The sequence below is a fragment of the Myxine glutinosa genome, chromosome 9 (assembly GCF_964187855.1).
Source record: "Myxine glutinosa chromosome 9, kmMyxGlut1.1, whole genome shotgun sequence".
Lineage (NCBI taxonomy): Eukaryota > Metazoa > Chordata > Myxini > Myxiniformes > Myxinidae > Myxine > Myxine glutinosa.
The window spans coordinates 97043516-97070930 of NC_136269.1; the positions used below are offsets into that span (position 1 = coordinate 97043516).

The window sequence follows — 27415 nt, forward strand, 5'->3', positions numbered from 1 at the left end:
GGAAGACGTTTGGAACAACCAGGACTCTTCCTAGAGCTGGCCACCCGGCCAAACTGAGCAATCGGGGGAGAAGGGCCTTGGTAAGAGAGGTGACCAAGAACCCGATGGTCACTCTGGCTGAGCTCCAGAGATCCTTTGTGGAGATGGTAGAAACTTCCAGAAGGACAACCATCACTGCAACACTCCACCAATCTGGGCTTTATGGCAGAGTGGCCAGACGGAAGCCTCTCCTCAGTGAAAGGCACATGCAAGCCCGCTTGGAGTTTGCAAAAAAGCACCTAAAGGACTCTCAGACTGTGAGAAACAAGATTCTGTGGTCTGATGAAACCAAAATTGAACTGTTTGGCCTCAATTCTGAGTGTCATGTCTGGAGGAAACCAGGCACCACTCATCACCTGCCCAATACCATCCAAACAGTGAAGCATGGTGGTGGCAGCATCATGCTGTGGGGGTGTTTTTCAGCAGCAGGGACTGGTCAGGGTTGAGGGAACAATGAACGGAGCAAAGTACAGAGATATCCTTCATGAAAACTGAAACAGAGTGCTCAGGACCTCAGACTGGGCCGAAGGTTCACCTTCCAACAGGACAACGACCCTAAGCACACAGCCAAGACAATACAGGAGTGGCTTAGGGACAACTCTGTGAAGGTCCTTGAGTGGCGCAGCCAGAGCCCTGACTTGAACCCAAATGAACATCTCTGGAGAGACCTGAAAATGGCTGTCCACCGACGGTCCCCATCCAACCTGACAGAGCTTGAGAGGATCTGCAGAGAAGAATGGCAGAAAATCCCCAAATCCAGGTGTGCAAAGCTTGTCGCGCCATACCCAAGAAGACTCGAGGCTGTAATCGCTGCTAAAGGTGCTTCAAATAAGTACTGAGTTAAGGGTCTGAATACTTATGTCAATGTGATATTTCAGTTTTTTCTTTTTAATAAATTTGCAAAACTTTCTAAAATCCTGTTTTCTCTTTGCCATTATGGGGTATTGAGTGCAGATTGATGAGGAAAAAAAAAGAATTTAAACGATTTCAGCATAAGGCTGCAACATAACAAAATGTGAAAAAAGTGAAGGGGTCTGAATACTTTCTGAATGCACTGTATGTGCTCTATCGAAAGCCATTCTCGTGTTTGTTCTGTTATGTCCTGATCCGTTCTGTGCTCCAACTCGTCCACAAGCATCAACATTGTATATAAGAAAAAAACAACAACGAAGTTCAACCTCAATGTCAAAACACATCATACAATAAGAAAACAAGTTGAAATAGTTCACAGAGATTGCATTAGATCTGAGAAAGAATGATCTGTATTAAAGGATATGTACACACTGGCAGACATATTAATGGTGATCAATACTGAATTTAAACTTCAAGTTTGACCAAAGAAGCGGCAACAAAACCAATGTCTAACCATAGTGCAACATTGTATCCAATTTTCATAGCTTCCGATTACATTATTTAATCATATCTACTGTCTTGAGAAATTTTAGGACTAATGTCGGGTCCTTCTTTGAGAAAACATCCCTATGCTGATGTACAGTGTCACATTTTATATGGTTGCCAGGGCTTTAAATGTTTATCATTGCTGGCGATTTAAGTTATATCGTGCTATGTATCGTGTTTGGCCCCATCTCTCAATGATGAATAATCACTTGGAAATTAAAAAATTCTTGTACATGGACCCGGATCCGGATATTCACCTAAATCGAACCAATTTGTCCTTCTCACATACTCAACCTGTCAACCAAGGTTTGTCCGAATCCGTCCATAACCTTTTGAGATACATGTTCACAGTCAGTCAGACAAACAGACAGGGGTAACAAGATAACCTCAGTCCACTTTCAGTGGCGGAGGTAACAAATATTATAGTAAGACCTAAAGTCTTTTGGTTGTTACTGCAGTATCAATGAAGACTTTAGAAATGATCACATTTTGTTCCGTTATCAATTACCATTATTATCTATTCATGGATGCACCATGGCAACTTTGCCATACATATCATGGTACAGTGTGGTAAAAAAACAAAAAGGCTAAATGTCAGTGAAACAACTTACAAACCATAAAGCCAGGCCTTACCACAAGCTTTCTGCTGGATGCACCTCCTCCTCCGTTAGAAGATGAACTTTCCAGAAAGCATCTTTTTACAGCTACACGCAGTGGGAATGAGGAGTGGGCAGGAGAGGATAAAAACAATTATTTTATAATCAATGAATTCAACTATGCAACAGTTAATCTTATATGTTACACTCCTGGCACGCCAATTGTTTATCTCAAAAAACATCGAGATGCCAGGTGAATGCAAGTAGGCAAGGAGGCCATGTTAAACAGTCTCTTTATGCCCACCAAAGCCCAAAATCCCAAGGCAAGTCAGGTAGACAAAATCCAACACAAGGGAAATCCATAGTCCAGCTATTTGGGTTGGTCATTCTCTGCTGCAGACTGGACGCAGCCCACTCCGTAAACTCAGTTTTATGTACAAATCAATGGGGGTGTCCTTGGACATCTCCCATTCATCGGTGTCCATGAACACCTGCATGCTGCTTTGAATCATTTCTGCAGGCATCGGAACACCATTGCTGTAATGCTCCTTGTAGATTACGAGAATTTGGAACTTGGGCAGTATACCACCACCCAATTGCCTATTCCTTTTTGAAAGGTACCATGACGTCTACAATGCGCACTAGAGAATTGAATGCCAGTGAGCTGGCCGAATGCACCCTCCAAAGGATGGCGTCAACCATCCTTTGCTGCCTGCAAAGCAGCAAGATGACAGTTTCTTATTGAGCTTGATCTTGATTCAATAACCCTGAAAGAACAGCAATAATTGTCCAAGTCCAGATAGGATATCACTTGAGAGGAGCATGGAGATCATGGTGCTCGCATGTATTTGCTGCCCTTTGTTTTTTTTTCTAAATGGTGGACGTCATGGGTTTAGGATATGCTGCCCAAGTATCCATGGCAAATTGCTTTGCAGTGCAATTAATATACAATACGCACTGCAGCCAAGGCATGCTGATTATATATTTAGAGGGAAAATATTTAACCAGTCCACTATCTCTCATCCAATAAAGCAGGCTGTTATATTAATGGATGTTGTCAAGCTCAAATGTTTTGTTGTTACACCAATCAGGCCAAATAGGGAGTATTCTGTCACATTCCTGCATTGTGCCTTGTAGGTGGTAGAGAGACTTTGCGGAATCAAGAGATGTGCCACTCTCCAGATAATCTAGTCCCTGGCCTGCTCTTGTTACCTCCACCACCAAAGGTGGGTGGAGGCTGTGTTTTCACCCTTGTCTGTTTGTTTGTGAACAGGATATCTCAAATAACTGTGGACGGATTCAGACGAAATTAGGTGGACAGGTTGGGTGCGTGACAAAGACAAAATTACGAGATCTTGGTGAAGATTCGAATCCACATCCGGATAAGAGAATTTGACGTGATTCTTCACCACTGAGTGATATGACTAAAAACAATATATAGCAAGATATCTCAAAAAATTATGGATGAATTCAGATGAAATTTGGTGGACAGGTTGGGTGTGTGACAAGGAAGAATTGATTCGATTTGGTGAAGATCTGGATGCGGATCTGGATATGAGAATGTTTTAAGCGACTTCGCCAGTGAGAGATGGGACCAAAAACGATATACAGTATACAGCATGGTATTTCAAAAAGTTATGTGTGAGTTATGACAAAACAAGGTGGATGTGTTGGGTAGATGACAAGATTGATAAGGTAGGTGACAAGCCAATTCAAGTCCGGATCAAGTCCGGCCTACCAGTGGGTTACAAAACGTGAACTATTCCGCCTGGTGGCGGTATGCGCTCTACCTAATGCCGTTCATGTTAGAAATTGTGTGGCTGGTACAGGTGAGTTCATGGTGAATGATCAGTCTCCCTGGTGATCTTCAGGGATCTATGAGGGCGCCGCCATGTCTGGCAGTACAATTGGGGAGATTGGCCTGGCCTACAGTTCACCATCCCTTGCGCCAACTGGTCCACTAACTCTTCATCTCAAGACACAGACAGTACCTGGGACTCATTTCTCAACAAACGACTAACTTTTCTCCATCAATTTATACCTTCATCCTTCTGGGTACCCTGCCCAACATCTTGTCCCTGGTACAACGATACATGCAATCAGGAAAATCGTCCTGGAAAGTGAACTCCACAGATGGGAACTTGCCATCTCTCTGCAGAGTTCATATAACCATTGCATTTACAACTTCAATCAAACTAGAATTCAGTGCCAAGCCACCTGAGGTCCCAACTCACAGGTCTTTCACAATCACCAAAACATATTGGCAGTTGGTGATATCCGACTCTGAAACATGCTCATCTGTTCCTTCACTTTTGAAGGATGGTGTCACGATAGACACTGCGCATCTTAAGACCACTTGCCATAACTGCCTTCACAGAAAAGGCCTCACGTCATGGAATCTCATGTCAAGAAGCCAAATGTCAGGGTCAGAATTTTGTTCATCAGAGGCAGATTAGTGGCTTTGAATTTTTTCCTTAACCAGTTATTTTCTAGGGTTGATATTTCTGCTCTCTCACCTCTCTGCCCAACCGCTATTCTGACCCATATGCTGTAGTACCCGAGAATGTACACACTGAGGAATTTCCAAGTAAAGTGATAGATTTTGCAAGTAGCATGATGCAGGAGGCAAACAGACAGCACATACAGGTAGTGGACAAAAAAAAAATGGATACACTGGGTAAATAAGGAACACCTCGTAATGGCTTCCACACAGGTGTTGAACATGTGTTAATTAAGCAAATAACATCCCAGCATGCTTAGGGTCATGCATAAAAATGCTGCACAGGCCTGGATGTCTATAATTATGACTAGCATGGTTTCAAGAGGAGACCCTCCAATGCCCCCATCCACAGAGCACGCGTGGTCGCCCAATCGTTTGATGAGCATGACACTGATGTTGTCTATTTGTCATGGTCTTCTCAGTCACTAGATCTGAACCCAATCGAGCATTTTTGGTATATTCTGGAGCGACGCCTGAGACAGAGTTTTACACCTCCATCAAACAGGTGTGATTGACTTTCTTGTGAAAAAATGGTACCGCATCCCTTCTGCAGAATTCCAGATAAACCCATTGCCAAGTACTTTTCCAGGTTATTGTGTGTCTACCCACCTCTCCCTCACCTTTTCTTGTTTGGAAGTTGTTGGTTAGTTTGTTCCCTTTCTGTTTCATCTCCACTTCCCCCTTCCTCTTCCTCTTCTTTCTGTGTTTAATTCAGCTTCTGTGGAGCTTGCTCACCCCATGTGTCCTTCTCCCCCTCTCCTTGATCTCACTCTCACTTCAACTCTGCTGTTGGCGTTTCCTCTTTTCCGCTCTTCCATACAAAAAATCGAAACGTATACAAAAAGATTTTTGTAAGGGATAAATTATGAATCACAAGAGGTAGTGCTAGCTCTGTCCAGAATTTAGTGAGGAGTCATCTGGAATGTGTGCAATTTTGGTCACCACATCAGAAGATGGTCATAGCTGCCATAGAAGGGGTACAAAGTAGAGCAACTACATTGATCCTGGGCCTATATTAAGCTATGAGTAGCAGCTGAAAGAGGCAGGATATTTTGCACTAGAAAGGAGACAATTGTGAGGGGATGTGATGATGTTTAAGAAAAATAAGTGCAGAGTTTTTCAGTAGAATAGACAGAAATAGGACTTGGGGCCTGAGAGCGAAGAAGACGAGAGTCAAGACGGTATTATGACAGGGGTCTTTCACTCAGAGAGTAGATAATGCATGGAATGGTCTCCATGGAAAGTTAGTGGGAGCAGAAACAGTAGGCAAGTTTAAATTGGAATTACATAAGGTACCTGGAAGTATTGGAGATAAAGGGCTACAGGATTACTATTGGCAGGACTCATAGGCAGGTACCTCGAGTACTGATGGGTGATTGTGTACAATGCCTTCAGAAAGTATTCACACCCATGCCCACATTTTTGTTTTAGAAATTTATGCAAAATAGAAAAAAAAGAAATACAGAAATATCCAATGTACATAAGTATTCAACCCCCTGAGTCAATACTTCGTAGAAGTGCATTGATTACAATTTTGAGGCTTCTTGGGTATGTCTAACAGCTTTGCCCATCTGGATTTGGGGAGTTTCTCCCATTCTTCCTTGCAGATTTGCTCAAGCTCTGTCAAGTTGGATGGGGTGCGTTGGTGAACATCAATCCTCAAGTCTTTCCACAGATTCTCTATGGGATTCAAGTCTGGGCTTTGGTTGGGCCATTCAAGGACATTCACGTTCTTGTTCTGAAGCTATTCCAGTGTTGATGTGGCTGTATGGTTGGGGTGATTGTCCTGTTGGAACGTAAATCTTCGCTGCAGTCTAAAGTCTTGTGCACCTGCAAGCAGGTTCTCCTCAAGGATTATTTGCCTGTATTTGGCTCCATTTATTGTTCCCTCCATCTTTACATGTCCCCCAGTCCCTGCCGCTGAAAAGCATCCCATAGCATGATGCTGCCACCACCAAGCTTCTCGGTAGGGACGGTGTTAGATGGGTGATGAGCTGTGCTCAGTTTCCACCAAACATAGCGCTTTGCATGCAGGCAGAAGAGTTAAATTTTCATCTCATCAAGCCACAGAATCTCTCTCCATGCTCTCAAGACTGTCATGTGCCTATTTGCAAACTCCAGGCATGACGTCATGTCCCCCCACTCCCCCCCCCCCCCGCTCCCTCCCCGGGAAAAAGGAAATGTAACAAGCGAAAAAAAGAAATTCCAATTTTTAGGTCATCTCATCTCAATTCCCGAGGAGATGAACATAGTGTTGTGGATATGAGAATTGAGTTTTTTTATTGTGTAATGAATTGTAAAGACCACCCTCCTGCCTCCATTCTGTGTATAAAGGTCAAAGGGCGTCCCTTAGTTAGGTCATATACCATCACGTTAACCAATCATAGATTTCCTCCTTGTTGGTAGTTATTTCCTTATTCTGTGTAGGTTAAGGCTCTGTTCCCACTAGTTGACATTCTCCATTGCACCAAGTGAAATAAGGTAGATCCCCTTTCATTTTCATTCCCAAAGCCTCTATTGCCAACTGCATTCGCCGCCATTGCCCATGTGCTCCAACTCGGAGAAGAAGGGCGTGGCCCGCCCATCGTCATCAAGAGGTGGAGCCAAGAAGCCCCTACGACCAACCAAGAATGAGTGGGTACGGCTCAAGTGGGCGGGGTTATAAAACCCGTTGCATCAGCCCCCACCGAGAGTTGCGCTAGAGATGGCAGATGAGTCGAGACGAGCCCTCAGAAAGAGAAGGGAGACGTGTCCTGAGGTGAGCCAAAGAAGCAACTTTGGCTCCACCAGCAGTTTTGGCTCCACCCGTAGTTTTGGCTCCACCAGCAGCTTTGGCTCCACAAGCAGCGTTGACTCCACCAGGCAGCGTGGGCTCCACCAGGCAGCTTCGACCCGTTACCCCGCGGGAGCCAGATTGCGGTGGCATCGGTGGCCGTCGAGGTCCAGCCCGACGTCCCGTGCGGGATCAAGCTCCAGCCAGCTCCGTGCCTTCCTCCCCTTCTCTGCCGTCCCAAACCATTCCAGTCAATCGTTCCTGCCTCCATTCCCCATTCGTGTGAGTCCGTCTTTGTTTGTTCTGTCCTGGGTTAAGTAAGACTGAATAGGTAAGCTAAGTTTCACTGTGTCCTTCTGGTCCGTCCCTCTTTCTGCCTTTATTTTATTATCCTTCCTTCTCCTTGGTTTCTTTTGATTGTAAATAGTAATAATAAATCATATTCGTATTTCCTACCTATTGTCTTCTTCTTCTTCACATCCGTCGTCTTTGTCTTTTCCAAATTGAATACCTGTGGCACGATTTGGCCAACGTTCAGAATCGGGTTAGTCTTTGTTAACGGTTCGGGCCGCGGCTGCCATCCGCTCGGCAAATTACCATCTTATCCGCGGTCACGAACGAAGCTGCTCACCGGCCTTTCCGGAGGTCGCGGTGCACCTTCAGGGACCACGTCGGTCAGTGACAAGCGAGGGGACTAATCCCCCCTCAAAGGGGAACCATAGGCCGACGTTGGGTTCCGTAACAATTGGTGTCGGGAGCGAGATACGGACCTGAAGCGCTTAGCGCGCTCAAATTAAGAGCGGCCGAAATTTTGTTTTATAAAATCCGAAATTTGAAAATCGTGCCATGAACAATCAAGGTGATCGGATGCAGGTGGGTGAACTAGAAGAGGGGTTAGGGGTAACCCAGGACCAGAGGGAAGAAATGGAGAGAAATGATAACGTGGTTGTGGGGAAATCAGGTGCACAAAATGGCGCCCTCACGCACGTGGTTGCAGCGGCACCAAATAGAGCCGCGCCCTTTGTACCAACGGTGGAAGACATGCAATTATTTCTGGCTGAAATGAGGACCCTTATGGTTAAGTCGGGGTGAAGAAATGGAAGACAGAAGGAGGGCTGACAGTGAGCAATTAAGAGAGGGGTTGAACAATAAATTTGAGGGGCTCGGAAGCAAATTTGAGGGACTCGGAAGCAAATTGGAGGGACTCGGAAGCAAATTGGAGGGACTCGGAAGCAAATTTGAGGGATTCGGAAGCAGATTAGGGGACAAACTGGGGGGCATGGTTGGCCAAGCCAAATAAATTAATGAGGGGTTGGAGAGGGACAGAGACCGCGGGTTGAACGAGCAGGTCCCAGGGGTGCACAAGGAGGTAACGCGGGTCGAGAAGCGCTGGTTGAGCGAGGCGGAGGAAAGCGCGGGTACAATGACGGGTATAGAGATCGCGACCCGGGGTATGGGGCAGCCGGCGACCGCTGAGGTAGGAGAGAAAATTTTATTAAAGCCAGCGGTCATTGAGGCGAATAAAGAAAAAGTAGTGGTGGGTATAGTTGAAATTGAAAAGACGACGGAGGTAGCCCGGGAATTGAAGGGAGAAATGGATTATGAACAAAGTCCGTGCTCACATCACGATGCTGTGCTCATTAATCCTTATAAAGATTTGCAGGTGTTGGTGCAGGGAGGAAGAAGAACCCCGAAGGTGAGACGGGCTGTATGTGGTACCGGGAGATTTTGTAAGAGGGGGTTTGGCGCGAAGAGAATTGTCGCGCGATTGGGGTCAAAATGGCACCCGGGCGTTGGTGAAGGGTCCCGTGTGAGTGGAAATGGCGCGCGTGTGAGGAAAAAGTGTGCGTCGGCGAGTGGGTGTGTTATAAAGTGTGGGAGTGAAACCGAGTGCGAGCGAGAACGCACGTCGGGGTGTACGGAGTGTGACACGAGGAGTGAGTTGGTGGTGGAGCGGGTGCGAGGATGCACGTATGGGATGAACGGCGAGGGTGTGCGAGAAAGCACACCTGAGTTGGTTGTGGCGCGAGTGCGAGGGAGCACATCGGAGCGCGGTAGTGGGTGGATGCAAGAGTGCACGCCCATGGTGAGTGGTACGGAGTACGTACCGAGTGAGGAGAGTGCGCAAGACAGTGCGCGGGAGGTGTGGTGTGTAACAGGGAGTGCGTTGGTGGAATGGACGGAGTGTGTGGAATGTACGAACGGCGTTGGAACGCCGGGCTTTGTGAGTGTGAAACGGGTCACGTGGTGTGAGCATGCAAGTGAAGCATCGACGTTGACCGGGTTAGCAGCTAGGGCGACGGATAGCGGGCGCTCGGTGCGCGGAGCGCTTTGTTGGATGCGAAGCCTCGCGCGGATCGATGCTGCGTCGCCCCGCTTCGGAGCTTCGCGCACGATTCGGGCCTGGCCCCGCCCCGCACGGTCGAGTCCAGGCCTTGTCGGGCGAGGCGACCGGTCCGGTTCAAGGGCGAGTAGGAGGAAGCGGACGGTGCCCCCTGGTGGCGGGGACGGGGTTCCGACTGGGCGAGCCTCGGTCGTCGGGCCGGAGACTGCAAGGTTCCGAGCCGCGATGATGCGTGGAACCTCGGCCCGAGCATGCCTCCTCCCCAGAATCGTGAATGCCGGACGGATCCAACTGCAGGCGACCAAACAACCCGCGTTCATTGCTCGGCTTTACGAAGCCGAGATTAATGATGTCATGACGCACCGAGGCTAGGATATAGTGGACTGTGATGATGGTGATAGTGTTTTTGGATTCGAAATTTTGGGATAGAAAATTTTTGATTGGTTGGAATTTGGAGAGCAAAATTGATAGTGGAAGATACCCGATGTGGTGGGATGGCAACTCTGCCATCCCTCACAGAGGGGGCAAAGGAGCAATAGCTATGGGGTTTGGCAGTGAAAACTAGCCCGGGAGGGTTAGGATATCGTGTGTAGGGACTTAGAGATTGACCATAGGTAACGGTAAGGTTTAGGTAGCAACATTGAACCGGTAGTGGGGACATAGCGAGGGTAGTTGGCTTATAATGACGAGGGAGCGCAATAGTTTAAAGGGGCGACTGGGAAGCGCAAGTTCCAGAGAGGAGTAGTTAGATGAGATTATGCCGTGTGTTTGAGTATCGAAAGTGTATTGAGCAGGGTATGAGTAAATGATTGTGAGTTGTGCTGACCAAATGGTCCAGGGAGGAAGGAGGGTGCAGCTGGCACCAGGTAAGATTGCACAGGTGTGCAACTGCAGGTGAATGGAGAATGTTTGTGTGGAATACATGGAGTATGGAATGGATGGTCGTGGAGTGAGTATGGTGGAAACTGTGGAGTGGAGTGGATGGTGCGAAGGTGTGGATGGGGGAAAGGAGGATGGACCCCATCACGAATACCCAGGGAGGGTAGTGTAAGAGTTAGGTAGAGGGTACAGGTAAATTGTGGTTGGATATTGGCATCTGTGGTGCGTGTGGAAGAATGGAGTTTGGATGGGTACATTAGTGTCGTGGAAATGGCTGGGCGTGTAGCCTGTTAGTATGTGTAGTTGATTGGGCACTCCACCACTGTGAGGATGTCGGCCAGGTGAGGCCGCAGGTGGGCTCTGGGAGCCGTTAGAGTTGTGGATGGGGCCCGAGGATCCGGAGGACGGACCCGGGTAGCCCAGTGCCAGAGGGCACCGAGGGGTGACAGAGCCAGGAGGGGCCTTCCCCAATTAGATAGGTTAGGGTGAGGAGCTAGGTAAGCTCGGGTGGCAACTGCAGTGGTGGAGGTGTGCAGGTGGGTAGACCTGCTGGGAGAGCTACACGACTCAGCCCGGAAATTGTGCAAGGGCACCGGGAGATGAATCAGGGGAGTGAGACCCCAAATTGATAAGCACCACAGTTTGGTCAATGGGAATTTGGTTCATAAAACCGCATAGAGTAAGTTGTCCAATGGTTTGGCAGGAAAAGACCCCGGGTAGTGTAAAGTGTATTAAAGTCATTTAGAAGGTAGTTAGGATGGAGATCTCCTCGCACCATCTGCATCCACTCACCTGGGATGACATACCTCCACACCATGCCATGGTTGTTTTTATTATTTTATTGTGCAAATGTTTGGAATGTGAGACGCATCATGACGTGGGTGTGACATTGTGCTGTGTTCCATCTCTCCCTCCTTATGAGGATTGATGATGAATTGGTGATGGCAAATTTTGAAGTAGTGTGAGTGAAGACGAATTTGGTATAGGGGAAATATGGGGAAGACGAGACAGTAGTGACAAATTTGTAATGTGTAGATTGTTGTACATATGGGGTAAGGGCAAGGGTAGTGTAGGTCACATGTGGGGGGGCGTACGGTAGGGACGAGCTTTCTCACTTCGCTCTCCGTACGCACCTCGTTTTGCATTGCCTTATTGATGTGTACCCTTGTGACCTTACCCCTCGCTCACCTGTATTCCCCCCCCCCCCCCTTGTCTCCCACACGAGGACTGTGCGCCACTGGGCGCCGAGGGGAGCGTGCGGGAGTCCGCCATTGTGTGCCCGAAACTCTCGCAACCACAGCTGTCTGCATCGATGCACCACCTTATGGACCACATGTCTGTGGCTAAGCACCACTGATGGACCCCATGGGTTGGGGCATGGCCCCTCTGCTGGAACCAGCCATGAAGGCCCGAGACCTTGCTGGCGGACCTTGGTCACAGGGCATCTATGCCCCACAGGTGAACCACCCCTAGTCGGCCCTGTGGGCCATAAATAAAAGCAATGGACACGTTTTGTGCAAGTTTTATGTCCAAATAGGCCACCAGCAAAGAAGATGACAACATCAGGAAGAGAGCATTAGCCAGCAGAGGGAGCCGAAGAGCAAGACCGGCACCAGGGGTTTGTTTAGTTATTTTTATTGAACTATGATGACTGTGCACCGATTGGTGCTTGATGGTGTTTTGGTGCATTGTGGGTGCTTTCTGGTGCGTCGATGCAGAGCAGACTGTCTCCCCCCCCAAAAGAACAATCACAGATCCTGGGTTAGTTTTGTAAATAAAATAGAGTAACTGTAAATAATATGTATAGTTTGTATAGTTTGAATCGTATCGTACATCGTACATGTATAGTTTGAAGACCATTCCGCAATTCGGTTAGCTGTGGGCGTGAGTCTGTTAAGCAGGGTGCAATGGAGCAGGGGGACATACTTATTTGTGTTTTAAAACTGTCACACTCAGGGTCAGGTTAAATGTAGAGGGAACTACACCTACGTGCCACACTAAAAGTAAAAGTAATAGGCCCGGGACGTGCCTAAGAGGAGGAGGGTGCAGTGTTGTGGATATGAGAATTGAGTTTTTTTTATTGTGTAATGAATTGTAAAGACCACCCTCCTGCCTCCATTCTGTGTATAAAGGTCAAAGGGCGTCCCTTAGTTAGGTCATATACCATCATGTTAACCAATCATAGATTTCCTCCTTGTTGGTAGTTATTTCCTTATTCTGTGTAGGTTAAGGCTCTGTTCCCACTAGTTGACATTCTCCATTGCACCAAGTGAAATAAGGTAGATCCCCTTTCATTTTCATTCACAAAGCCTCTATTGCCAACTGCATTCGCCGCCATTGCCCATGTGCTCCAACTCGGAGAAGAAGGGCATGGCCCACCCATCGTCATCAAGAGGTGGAGCCAAGAAGCCCCTACGACCAACCAAGAATGAGTGGGTATGGCTCAAGTGGGCGGGGTTATAAAACCCGTTGCATCAGCCCCCACCGAGAGTTGCGCTAGAGACGGCAGATGAGTCGAGACGAGCCCTCGGAGAGAGAAGGGAGACGCGTCCTGAGGTGAGCCAGAGAAGCAGCTTTGGCTCCACCAGCAGTTTTGGCTCCACCCATAGTTTTGGCTCCACCAGCAGCTTTGGCTCCACAAGCAGCGTTGACTCCACCAGGCAGCGTGGGCTCCACCAGGCAGCTTCGACCCGTTACCCCACGGGAGCCAGATTGCGGTGGCATCGGTGGCCGTCGAGGTCCAGCCGGACGGCCCGTGCGGGATCAAGCTCCAGCCAGCTCCGTGCCTTCCTCCCCTTCTCTGCCGTCCCAAACCATTCCAGCCAATCGTTCCTGCCTCCATTCCCCATTCGTGTGAGTCCGTCTTTGTTTGTTCTGTCCTGGGTTAAGTAAGACTGAATAGGTAAGCTAAGTTTCAATGTGTCCTTCTGGTCCGTCCCTCTTTCTGCCTTTATTTTATTATCCTTCCTTCTCCTTGGTTTCTTTTGATTGTAAATAGTAATAATAAATCATATTCGTATTTCCTACCTCTTGTCTTCTTCTTCTTCTTCACATCCGTCGTCTTTGTCTTTTCCAAATTGAATACCTGTGGCACGATTTGGCCAACATTCAGAATCGGGTTAGTCTTTGTTAACGGTTCGGGCCGCGGCTGCCATCCGCTCGGCAAATTACCATCTTATCCGCGGTCATGAACGAAGCTGCTCACCAGCCTTTCCGGAGGTCGCGGTGCAGCTTCAGGGACCACGTCGGTCAGTGACAAGCGAGGGGACTAATCCCCCCTCAAAGGGGAACCATAGGCCGACGTTGGGTTCCGTAACAATATAAAATGGGTCATGATGTTGGGATGTCTGGTAACTTTTTGCTACTCCTCCCTCATCACCCGGCTGATTGTTCTGAAAGTTGACACATGAATACAAGACAGTAGCCCGCACTTCAATTTTTCGATTTCAGTTCATGGGGGCTCCAAAAGGGGGTTACACCCAAAACTTCGGATCTCTACCAGTCCCTCATTTACCAACCGATTGCTCTAAAACCCAAAACAGCCCTTCTACTCGATAGCCCACACAATCTCGCAGGGTTCTATTTTCCGATTTCGGATCATGGGGGTTCCCAGGGGATCAGGAGGGCTACCAGCACCCACCCACCCTCCCCATCCAAAAACAAACAAATCAGCAGAGGTCTGAATTCCAACCTTTAGATGACAGTCAACCCACTCAGGGACTATTTATTATTTTTCACATCCTGTTGATGTCCCTGAGCCTGCCACACTTTTCTCAAACCCACTCCTCCCTTCAACCCCCACTCCCCTCCCCGCCCCTTCTCCCCATTTAGATTTAGGCCATTAGCTTTGACGGATATATTTAATTTGGTGTTGTGCAGGCATGATGGGGTGAATGGACTCCTGCGTCAAATTTCCTTACGATTCCTTCCTTGTATAGTACTGTACCTACCATTCCTGCCAACATCCATGTAGCACTCCATCCCAAATGTTTACAAACACCGATCCAATTCCAGTTTAAATCTATCTTCTGATTCTGCTGTCACCACCTCTGCAGGGAGACCATTCCTTGGCTTCTTGCATCAACTACCATCTGAATGTAATATACCTGTCACCTGTGCTAGGCAGTGGCATACCTAAGGTATGGGCAGTATGGCACATGCCCTGGGCGCCACTTGAAGGGGGGCGCCACTAAGCAGTTTCTATTAAAGTCAGACAAGCCATCTTCGGATAGTGAAAAAAGAATTTTCTTCAGATGTATGATCTGTCTTTGATTATCATGGGTGAGAAGCACGAGGATGGCAAGATTGTTAAACCACTTATATAAATTATTAGGTAAAAATACAGTGCTGGGATCTACATGACCACATACCTCACAGCACCACTGCTCAGTGCCAACTGGCAGTAAGACCATTCTCCTGCGCAAACTAGGGAGGTAGTCGAGAATTTTGTGCAAAATCTGTGAAATTTAATGTTCTTATTAAAAGTGCCATTTCCTTATTTCAGAGCATTGTGTAAGAAGACCATGAAACGTTTCTTCACGATGAAGAAGGAAAGTGGAGCTGAAGGACGGAAGAGACGAAAGTTGGAGACGGAGGAAGCCAAGAAGTCGAGCAAGTTCTTCATGCCCTCTTTGAAAAGCCCGGAACAAGTTGTTCGACACGTTCCATGGAGTCGCCTGCACGTGCTCCAAGTTTGTTAGAATCCGAAGGTGGATCAAGTACAAATGCGTCAAGCCGAGGAGGAAGTCAAATCAGAAAATCCAAGTATGACGAGATTAAAAGTGAAGCTGCCAGAGAGAACGTAGACATGACAGGAGGGGAAGACGATGGTGGTGGTGGTGGTGATGTTGAGTTTATTGACGAGATTGAACCTGACGACGCTGAACCTAGTGAACTGGATGGTGTCGAAGAGCCTCGAACTGTCATACCAGAAGTGATTGAACAGCATGACATTGGACTTCTGAAGTTCGACAAGGATACTAGAAAAGCAATTCTGCCTGATGCGTTGAGAACAGAAATAATAAAGCTGGGTTCGAAGTATTTCCAGAACAGTGAAGGGCCTTTCCTACCAACAAATAACCGCTCAATGAACAAAACTTGGTTCAAGAGGAAATTGGGAAATGGTCATGGTGAGGAAGTGACTTGCTCATGGCTGGTCTATTCCCCTTCTAAATAGTCTGCATTTTGTATCTGTTGTCTTCTCTATTCCCGTTCCCGGTCAGACCATCAATCCTCATTGGAGCAGGAAAGTGGATTCAACCAGTGGAAAGTACCTGAAAGGATTAGTGTTCATGAAAATGCTAAGAATCATCAGGAGTCCTTCACACAGTGGAAAGAAATGGAAAGAAATTTAGCTGAAAACAGTGGAGTTATTGACGCAGAACTTCAGTCACAGATTGAGAAGGAAAAGCAGAAGTGGCGTGATATCTTGACGAGAATCATTCACTGCATAAAAGTCCTTGCGATTCAGAACCTGGCTTTGTGAGGACACAGGGAGTCACTTCAGCTGGACGATGACTCCAATGTGGGAAATTTCCTTGGCTTACTGAAACTACTGGCCATCTTTGACCCTGTCATAAAACAACACCTCACTCGTGTGGAAAGTCATCCTGGATCCACGTCTTATCTTTCACCGGGTGTCCAGAACGAATTCATCCACATGATGGCATCCAATGTTCCCCAGAGTTTACTGAGAAGCATTCGTAAAGCCAAATACTATGGTCTCATGTTCGACTCGACTTCTGATCAGGCACACCATGAGCAGATGTCAAAAGTAGTGAGGTACGTGGAAGTTGATTTTGAGAGAAAAACAGTCCGTGTTGGAGGGTCCTTCCTTGGTTTTATCCAGATAAGCCAGAAGGATGCTGAGAGCTTGGTTGAAGACATCTTGAAACAGCTAGAGAAGGACGAAGTGGAGCTACAAGATGGTCGGTCACAGTGCTATGACAACGCTGCTGTGATGGCTGGACACAGAAGTGGTGTTCATCAAAGAATAAGTGAGAAAAACAACCTGGCAGTGTTTGTGAATTGCGACAATCACTCACTCAACTTGGTGGGTGCACATGCAACCAAGCAGGATGTTATAGATTGTCATTCCAAATCATCCCCCATAGCTAAACAACATCAGCGTCATAGGTTTATATACAGTCACGTGAAAAAGTAAGTACACCCCATGTGAAGTTTTGACTTTTTCAACATATTTCAACATACAGCTATTTGATCTTCATTTCAACAATATTGACAGATAAAGGTGATATAATATAACAAATATCATGAAACATTTACATTTTGTAGTCCATTGTATAATTTAAATAAACATAAATGCAAATTTCGCATGTGGAAAAAGTAAGTACACCCTTGGCTCTAATAGGTGGTATTGCCCCCTTTGGCAGAAACAACCTCAAGTAGGCGTTTCTTATAACTGTCTACCAGTCTCCGACATCGACTGGGAGAAATTTTTGCCCACTCCTCCATGCAGAATTCTTTCAGCTGTACGATGTTTGAAGGGTTTCGTGCATGCACAGCTCGTTTCAAATCCCCCAACATCTCGATGGGATTTAGATCCGGGCTTTGACTTGGCCATTCCAGAACCCTCCATTTCTTTCTCTTCAGCCATTCCTTGGTGGATTTAATGGTATGTTTAGGGTCATTGTCATGTTGCAAGGTCCACCTTCAGTTGAGCTTCAACTTTCCGACAGATGGCCTCACATTATCCTCAAGCACCCTCTGGTACAATGAAGAATTCATAGTGGATTCTATGATGGCGAGCTGCCCAGGCCCTGATGCAGCAAAGCTGCCCCAAAACATAATATTTCCACCACCATGCTTTCCAGTTAGTATCAGGTTCTTGTGGTCAAATGCTGTCTTTAGTTTTCGCCAAACATGTCTTCTGGTACTGTGGCCAAATAGCTCTACCTTTGACTCATCTGTCCAGAGCACATTGTTCCAGAAGTGCTGGTCTTTGCCGAGGTGTTCAATGGCAAACTTTAGTCTTGCACTGATGTTCTTTCTGGACAGCAAAGGTTTCCTCCTGGTACACCTCCCATGTAGATCAAATTTGTGCAGCCTCTTTCTAATGGTAGATTCGTGCACTTTGACATCAACAGTGGCAAGAGCTACCTGTAGGTCCCGTGATGACATTCTGGGGTTCTTAGAGACTTATTTCAGCATCTTGCGGTCTTGCTCTCGGGCTGAACTTGCTGGGGCGACCTGGCCTGAACAAGTTGGCAGTTGTTTGGAATCTTCTTCACTTGTAGATGATCTTCCGGACAGTCAAATTATTGATTTCAAATTGTTTGGAGATCTCTTTAAATCCCTTCCCAGACTCATAGGCATCTATAACCTTCTTTCTGAAGGCCTCAGAGAGCTCTTTTGATCTAGGCATGGTGACGCCGCACACTGCAACAACAAAGAGCAAACCAAACTAAATGGCTGAGGTTTAAATAAGACAGGTTCCTCCAAGATCCTCTCTAACGATGTTCTAATCATTTGCATCAGAGCTGGTGCACCTGATTCTAATTTTAGGTATTTGAAGTAGTGATAAATGTAGGGGTGTACTTACTTTTTCCACATGCAAAATTTGCATTTATGTTTATTTAAATTATACAATGAAGTACAAAATGTAAATGTTTCATGATATTTGTGATATTATATCACCTTTATCTATCAATATTGTTGAAATGAAGATCAAATAGCTGTATGTTGAAAAAGTCAAAACTTTACATGGGGTGTACTTACTTTTTCACGTGACTGTATATCCGGGTCTTGCGATTACCCGTAGTGAATTGCGATATTCAAGATGGATGCTGCATGGGCCCGTGTGGATGGATGATAATTACGGTAGGACTAATAATAATCGTTATGTTCTTGGTTAATTTATTAATGTAGGATTGTTATGCTTAGGTATGTAGTATTATTATTAGTATTATTTTGCTTGTTGTATTAAGCGACAGACTTAGCTGGGCTATTTTCACAAAAAGGGACAAATAACGGGAAAGACAAGGTATCAATTTTTATTTATTTATTGCAATTGTAGTACATTTATTCTAAAGTATCATGGTTAATAACACATTTGACCAAGCAGCCACGCTAGATGACTGATGGTTTCAAAAATAAATGATTTTATAAAAATGTAATTTGTCTTTACCTGTAACCATGTAACGGTAAAGACACTATCATTTGTCTTTGCCGTTAACCATGAAACGGTAAAGACACTAGCATAATGGAAAAGAAAACACTACATAGTAAGGATGAAACGGTAAAGAATTTTAATCAAATCACAAAACAAACATGAATAATCAGAATTGAATGAATCAAACATGAATCAGAATCAAACATGAATTAATCAGAGAACATGAATAATCAGAGAACATGAATAATCAGAAAGTCACAAAATAAAATTGGGCATAATTGCCTCTTTCAACTTTACTGGCTTGTGCAATATAATTTTCCTTCAGGAAAGTCACAAAATAAGTGTTTACAGAGCTTAATGCTATCTGGAATCAATAGATTAGAATTATTATTCATGTTCTCATTCAAACAGTAATTAGCACTGATGGTTACAGTAATGCATAATGAATGGTTTTTATTAAACAGTAAAGATAAAAGCTTTTTAAGGTTTAATGTACAAGTATTCTAGGATACTCTTGTCTTTAACTCATCACCATACTTTAACCCATCACCACTCTATAACCCGTCACCACACTATAACCCCTCAGAATTAATGAAAGCCATCTACAGAACCTCAAAATTCTGAACAATTTCTTGTATTATTTTGTATTGACCCTTGTCCAAAATAAAAGGTGGTGGGCCACAAAATGCAACTTTTTGTAGAATGTCGCTGTTTTTAACCGTGCACGCATCATCTCTGCGGGGCCAATCATATTCATGTTTATCACTCCCACACTTTTTCTCCAAAAATTTCAACTCTGCCCTCATTCCATCCGTTTGTATCAAGCGCCCTACATAAAATGTTCCTTTCTTCTGTCTGCGAAGATGAAAAAAGACAGCGTAGTAAGCGTGAGGTTCAAGCATATTTTGTGGAAGAGTCTCCGTAAATTGTGCATTGGTCTCTTTGGAATCTCTTTTAGACTTTGTTTCATTTTTAGGTGGTTTCCAATCCAAATCCCCATCACCACTGACATTATCTGATGTATCCAAGGTTTCCACATTTTCATCCTCATCAGTGCTTTGATCACCTGTCACCATGGGGCTTTCTTGTAATTTCACAGATTTCCAAACTTTCCAGAACAGTATGCAATGTTATTTGTTTTCTACTTCCACCAAAGTGCATGGACTGCACTTCTGTTGTGGCCTTACATGCATAGTTCTCACTGAAATCTATTTGCAATACACATTCATTTTCGGACAAATTTGCTTTGAGGTTTTTGATGGCTCTGCATTGGTGATTAATCCTGAACTGGTGTGGCATAAATATTTTCAAATCGTTTTCAAACAATTGACAAAGGTTAGAAATTGTGTTGTTTTTCACATTTTTGTTTACAACTTTGACGATGATAGTTTCTCCTTTAGCACTTTGTCGCTCTTCATTTTCATTCTCCCATTCAAAATAAGATGCCTTTTCAGTTAACGACTTTTCTTTTCCTGTGTACATATCCCCCCATTTACCTTTGCATTGATTGCATTCCAGGTACATGCATGCCTTATTGTGAACAGAGCATACAATGCCCTTGATTAGTTGATATGGGTCCTTATGTACCAAAAGCCCCATAGAATGCAACTTGTTTGACTTCAATTCACAATTGCTATGAATCCTGCACTTCACAGTATCTCTTTCATGGATTGATGGAGCAACAACATAAAAAGGCCTAAGTCTTGTAAATGTTGTGTAGGAAACCCTCACATCATGTTCTGCCTGGAATTTATCATGAAGTGTTAGAAGGCTGTCACATAAGTATCTCTTTTGCTTCTTATCTTTGTTCCGTGTGATAGTTTCTCGCTTGCCAGATGCCGGGGCACTGTTAATATCTTGCAGGTAGAATGACTTCACGCGTTCAGCAACTTCTTTATTTTCCTTTGTTTTTCGTTTGAAATCCAGAAAGGAACCAAAAGCTGTTTCATTCACCTTTCTTATACTTTTCCCTGATAAATTCATTTCTTTTTTGGCCTTTTCAATCAGCCTATATTTCTTCATGATTTTGCCATATGTTATTCTATGCACTACCTGTTTGGGTTTATGTCTCTTTTTGCTTGCTTTCAACTTTTCCCTTACCTCAGCTGACAAGGCAAACCCATAGGTTAACTGTTTCCTTACATTCCTTACATTACCAGACTCAAGAAGGGTATTTGCTTTTGTGGCTGGAGAAGACTCAGCAAACATATGGGTGTCCATCGGTTCTTTTGGGACTATTTCTTCTTTCTTCTGAGCCCACGTTAGTTTCTTCTCGAGACTGCGAACCTGTTTTTCAAGTCGATCAATTGTCGCCTTATTTTTCGCAATTGTCCTGTAAGCTTGTCTGTTTTTTCGTTTTACTTTCTTTCGACCTGCTCGTTTCTGATGAGAGGAACGGGGTTCAAAAAGAGGCAGCGATTCATCTCTCGCTTCAGGTAAAGGACTTGGAGGAGGCATGATGTCATTTAGCTCCTGTTCAGCAGAATCATTCCCCTTCTTTCGTTGCGCCCGCTTTTCAAGTTTCCACTTTTTTCTCATAGCTCGCTGCACTCTTGGGCTCTTATCCCTAATGGTAGGATATGTTTTTGCGTCCTTTCTTCTCTGGTAACGCTCTCGCTCCCGTTGTTTGTATGCTTCGTGAGCAACGGGATCAGCCTTGATGCGTGCCCGAATGCGCTTCATGGCTTCAGCATTTGACTTTTTCTTTGGCGGCATATTGTTTTCTTACAGTTCACAGGTTACTGAAAAAGAAAATAAATAATAGTTTTAGAAAAAGTGAATAGAAGATTCAATCAAACTGTTACAATTTTACTGTGAACAGCACAATTAAACCATCTATATATGAGCTGAACCAACAATCCAACATATTGATTGAATTGTATTTTATGTTAACACAGGTGCGTGAGGTGCCTAGTGGTGATAGTGTATACCATATATATTATGGGCTGATCACGCAAATGAAGAAGAAAAGTCTGAAATTCTGCATATGAAAAGATTAAAACATGCAGTTTCCTAGATTGGAAGTACGAGTCTACTGTAGTGAAACAAAATTTTTCCTTTGGCAAAATATTTCATTTTAGGCAAAACCACATAAAGTTAGGTCTCATGAGTGAAATTAAGACATGCAGCCATTGTTAGCTAGATGCCATCAGGCCAGACCAGCTTTCAACAACAGTTAAACAAATTATTTTATGTAAAATCATTGGAAAAATGTGTCTGATGTCTTTACCGTTACATTTTTGTCTTTACCGTTATAACAGTTCTATAACGGCAAAGACATATTCTGATAACGGTAAAGACATACTCAATCCTCTACAAGATCCTGTATAGCTGAAATGCATAATATAATTTGTTCATAATCTTCATATAAGGTTGTTTATTTGTTTAAATTCTTCTTTTTAATATTTACTTACCCCTATTTAGAGTTTCATTAACAACGGTAAAGACAAGCAATTTGTGTGACATCAACAGACTTTGCCTATTTCTGTGACCATCTGCTGATCTTCCTGTCTGCTACTTTTTCTAAATGGATGCTTTACATCCTGGGACTTTTTAAAACAATAGTAACTCCCTCTATCCCATATTAAATTAACTATACTTTTAATTCAAAGGTAGTTGATAACGGTAAAGACAATGTCCAATTTCTAATGTTAAACATCGCATTAGACATCGAAAATTTGTCATTTAGAATTTAACTATGTAAACGGATATTAGTTTTTAATTGATTTATAGTTTGTTAAAATAAATACATGGTTGTTACTTCTATATATTCTTTCAGTCATACAATAAAATTGATGTGAAGATTAGCCATCTCTACTTTTCCATGATAACGGTAAAGACAAATGATGTAAATTTAATCGATAACTCTGACATAAAGGAGGCCTATTATCTAAGTTGTGGTTTATTTTATAGTGAAGCCCCAAAACAACCAATATCACACACTTATAAAATCATCTTACCTTGATTTCTTACTTTTAAAACATAAACAGAAGTAGATTGTGTCTTTACCGTTATTTGTCCCTTTTTGTGAAAATAGCCCAGCTATGCTTCTGTGTTGTTACAGGCTGTACTGTTCTCACTGAATAAAGCCTACGTTGTGTGACCTAACGAATCAAGCCTATTCCATTCACTCTTCGGCTTATCACACAGGATACAATGATGGTCACGTTTTTTTGGAACCATCGAAGCTCTCTACGTGTTCTTCTCTCGTTCAACACAGCGCTGGGAAAAACTCAAAAACGCCGTGCCTGTGGTTGTTAAGTCGGTGTCCGAAACCAGGTAGAGTGCAAGGACAGAAGCAGTGAAGCCCGTCAACAAGTACCTTGAGGAGATACTTCAAGTTCTCCAGGACATGATAGACAATGAAAACGAGACCAGTGAAACAAGAAGTGACGCAAGGCAGCTGTATAACCGCATGTTGAGTTACGATTTTCTGACTTTGCTAGGATTTTGGAACAAAGTACTCATTCACATTGACCCTATTCAAAAGAGGCTGCAGGATCCTAGCATGAACTTCCACGATGCTGCCCTAGATTTGAAAGCCCTCCGAGATCATTTTGATGATGAAAGAGAAGTGTTGGTCAGTGAGTCACTTGAAGAAGGACTCGGTCTCTGTCAAGAATGGAATATTGAAGTTGAAACGTCAGAGACGAAAGAAACGAATGGCTGATGAGAACTCGAGAGACGCTGGGTTAACAGCCAAGGAGGAAATGGAAAGAGTCATGAAGGGAACACTCGATCGTCTTCACAGAGAAATGGATGAAAGGTTCGCTCGTTTGCACGACACCGACGCCAAGTTTGGGTTCCTTCTCGACGTCGAGGGACTGTGTTACGGTGCCGACAGTAACGACCTCAAGAAGAAGTGCGAAAATTTGGGCGAATTGTACAGCTCTGATGTTGATGGACAGCAGCTATATGAAGAAATTTTGGATTGCAGAATGTTGCTATCAAGCCGGGCCAACATGAAAATATCAAGACCTGAAGAGCTTCTCGAATTAATTGTTCAGTATGGAGATGAGAGCGTCTTCCCCAATCTTCGCATTGCTATTCAGATAATGCTAACCATCGCAGTTTCCATCGCCATCTGTGAGAGAAATCATTCAGCAAGTTAAAACTAATACTTTTGTATTTGAGAGCCTCCACGGGTCAAGGCAGACTCTGTGATCTTGCTTTGCTGAGTGTAGAAAGAGAAGAAACTGAAAAAACTGACTTTGAGCACATCATGAACCAATTTGCATCAGTGAAAGCAAGGAAGGTGCAGTTGTAATTTTCATGTAGTGCCATAATTTGTTAATTAAAGGATTAACGAGCTTGACTTGTACATTTGAGCTGATTTTATGGTAAAGTTATCTAAAAGATGGGTGTCAGATGTTTGGACAGGGGCGCAATTTCAGTGCTTGCCATAGGCGCTATTTTCCGTAGATACGCCCCTGGTGCTCAGTGCTTTACTTCTGGACCAACTCTTCACTCCACTTGTTAACTCAACTGAACTACCGTCCAGTTGAGTTCATCACATACTGAACCCTCCAGCGTCCGTCGTCTGTCATCCGTTAACTTTTCGACGTTAACACTCCAGCGTCCACAAATATCAACCGATTCTGATCAAACTTGACATGCAGCATCCTCACCCCAAGGACCAGGTTGGTATTATATTTCAGCCCTATCCGTTGGAAAATGGTGGACTTAGGCGACCATCTTGTTTTTGGTCATGAAAACGATGTTAACACTCTAGCGTCCACAAATATTAACAGATTTTGATCAAACTTAGAATGTTTAACCTTTACCACACAAGGTAGGTTGCTATTGCATTCCAACCCGATCCGTCACAAAATGGCCGCCATATTGTTTTCAGCTCCGAAACGACGTTAAGACTTTAACGTCCACAAATATTTATGGATTTTGATCAAACTTGGTGTGTGAGAGACTCTTACCACACAAGGTCGGTTGCTATCGCATGTCAAATCTAGTACAGACAACTGACCTACTTTAAAGTTGTCCAGTCAGTTCAGTTGAGTTCTGCTTCCCTGGAAGCTCTAGTTTACCTTTACTCTCAGGCTGTGGTCCCACCTCATGCTGACGTTTCTTTTTCATTGACTTTCAACATTTTCCGGCCGTTTTCTAGTCTCTGACCAAAGCGTATGAATGTGCCATCATCGCCACCATACCTATCTGAATCTCCAAATGTTTGCCATTCAAGGGCCAAACGACACAACTGGTAGTGGTAGTGGTAAAGAACGCCGCACGCGTGCGCAGCACACGTCCTGACGTACACCGGTAGCGAATGCACGGCACTCATTAACGAATCACATTAACTAGACCTATTAAACAAAAAGCAGCTCAACGTGACGTCGCTTTACCTCGAAACGTGTCCACCCTGGAGCGAAGCGAAACAACCGATTTCAAGAGCGAGCAGCAGATCCTTCGTTGCGCCATCATGAAGAACGTAGCGCGTCATCATGAAGAACGTAGCGCGTCATCAGGAAGAACGTAGCGCGTCTTCAGGAAGAACGTAGCGCGTCATCAGGAAGAACGTAGAGCGTCATCAGGAAGAACGTAGCGCGTCGTCGGGTTGCGTAATCAGCGTGCGGACGCTCCTCCCACACCATTCTGCCATTCTGAATATCGAGAATCACGTGGATGGTTTGTTTTGGGAAACGCGATGCGGGTTTAATAACCACTAACCAGACGATATAAATATAATTCTAGCGAAAAACGTACGGTCACATATTCATTCTATAGCGAGGTGAGCAGAGGTGTCAAAAGGTATCGGTATTCTCGCACGCCGCTGCAACCTGTCAGAAAAGGGCGGATTAGAGCATAAGGTGGCCAATCAGATCGCCGCGTCTGCGAGTGGGCGGTGCTTAGAAGCGGCGAACACCAAAGGGTCCCTCGGTTCGAGCGATATGGGATAAATCAGAGGAGACGTCGACCGGCGCCGCGGCGTATCTTTCCGAGCGTCGTTTGTGACGATCGGTCACCATTAAATACCCGCTGGTTGCATCCCCGACTGTGGACTTCCGACGCAACAGAACCAACCTGCCGTGTAATCATAAAGCCTGCGAGCCCCTGTTTACATCATTGCGCGCGGGAATCCGTGCGCAGGTAACCGGCACCTTGCGATGTTTCCCGAAGCCTCGGCTCCTCCACGGCGGTGAAGCGGCATCGGAGCAGGTGATTTGAGACCCGTACCGGCCCCGGGTGCTCATGGTCCTCTCGAACATGGAAACGCTCGTCCAAGAAGGCGCGAACCTTCCTTTGAGCCCGAGTACCTGGCTCGTACCCCAAAGGCGTCTCGGCGCGGTTTTTCCACCTGCGTTAGATCGGTTTATTTAACCGCTGTGAGTACGGAATCCATTTACCGCAGTGCACACCGATGCCGACCGTGCAGGTGAGCTATGAGCACGTGCTTTGTTTTATATCGAGCCCGATGACGTCTTGTGATGTAGTCCGGCGGAACCAGACGGGGAGAACAAAAAAACGTGTATCCGATACGAAGCCACCGGCATTTGCTACATTTAGCATTTATGATGTCACAGTCATGGCGACGATAAATCTTGCGCCCTGGGTCGGGATGTTGCCAAGAACCTATTTAAGATGGACACTGTGACGTGCAGACCTGTCCAGGGAACTGGGAAGGGGTGACCTATTGGTAGCGCATTAAAAACAAAAACGCGGGGAAAAAAACCACGTGGTCGTTTAACAATTGTTGGTTCTCACGAGAAGTGCAGAAAAACGAAGAACCACCGGTGATGGCTTCGGAGTTGCCCAAGGGTGGACAAGGCAGGACGTGCGTGACCGGCTGGTTGCAGTCGTGGAAAAGCGTCTGGGGAGTTTTCGGCTGTGTGGGCAATGTTCAGGTGGTGCAAGGCAAAGGTAATTATGGTGATCCTTCCTCCCTTCGGACTCATTTGGTGCCCGGGAGAGTTTCCTGAAAGCGTTTGTTCGTGTTCGTTTTCAACAAATTAACAGTTGCTCTGTTTCTGAGCTGGAGCAAGCAAAGCGTGTTGATCCATAAATTGATGTATTGTATAAGTTTAAGTAGTTTCAGGGGAAAGGTACCTGGATGTATTGGAGATGGAGGGTAGGTAGATTTGTGGATGGGTGATGATATTGGGGTTGGTGCAGCGCAGACATGGTGGGCCGTGTGTGTGTGTGTGTGTGTGTGTGTGTGTGTGTGTGTGTGTGTGTGTGTGTGTGTGTGTGTGTGTGTGTGTGTGTTAGTTAGTGTTAGTGTTGAAAGTAAGGTGCAGAATAGGTGGCGCACTTAACCGTTGAGCTGTCAAGTCCTGGTTTTAATCCCGATTTACTAGAAACTGTCGGATTGGTAGTTCGCAGACAGGGCGTTGCACCACAAAGTGTGTTGTCCACCGGGTGGGGGTTAAGCCGGGTGTCCCGTCTGCTGGCATTTGTGGGTAGATCTCAAATATGCCACGGTGTCTTTATCGCTAAGACGAGGAAGCGAGATATCGCCGGCACCCTCAACAAATTATTTCCTGTCACCTTGGAGGGTCCAACGTCAGGCCTGGCCAGCTGGTTCGTGAAATACCTGGCCCAAAAACTTTCCCCAGAAGGTGGGAATAATTGAGGCCGTTAGTAGTAGTAGTAGTAGTAGTAGTAGTAGTAGTAGTAGTAGTAATAGTAGTTGTAATAATAGAAGATTAAGAACAGGGGTGGATCCGGGATTTTATAAGAAAATGGGTGGGGAGGAAGGGGATGCAAGGGGGCTAGGCCTTGGCCATTGTACAGACTGTAATGT

At 45.2% G+C, this 27415-nt stretch overlaps 2 protein-coding genes across 10 annotated transcripts in view; one reads left to right on the plus strand and one right to left on the minus strand.

Annotated features, from left to right (window-relative positions):
* The window catches only part of LOC137435209 (thymidine kinase 2, mitochondrial), a 100717-nt gene extending 75201 nt beyond the window's left edge, over positions 1-25516 (minus strand). For 2 of the 8 annotated variants that reach the window (XM_068128786.2, XM_068128788.2), the window contains exons 1-2: positions 25017-25516; positions 2071-2141 (exon numbers count right to left, since the gene is read on the minus strand). In XM_068128786.2, coding sequence (XP_067984887.2) covers positions 2071-2141; positions 25017-25095 — 150 coding nt within the window. In that variant the 5' untranslated portion in view covers positions 25096-25516. The other 6 variants (XM_068128789.2, XM_068128787.2, XM_078784546.1 and 3 more) reach the window with 6 other exon arrangements.
* A 392-nt stretch (positions 25517-25908) lies between these two features.
* Positions 25909-27415, plus strand: part of LOC137435207 (E3 ubiquitin-protein ligase SIAH1A-like) — a 32623-nt gene continuing 31116 nt past the window's right edge. Inside the window, exons 1-2 of one of the 2 annotated variants that reach the window (XM_068128782.2) lie at positions 25909-26047; positions 26383-26532. In XM_068128782.2, the coding sequence (XP_067984883.2) occupies positions 26409-26532 (124 nt within the window). In that variant the 5' untranslated portion in view covers positions 25909-26047; positions 26383-26408. The other variant, XM_078784550.1, reaches the window with a different exon arrangement.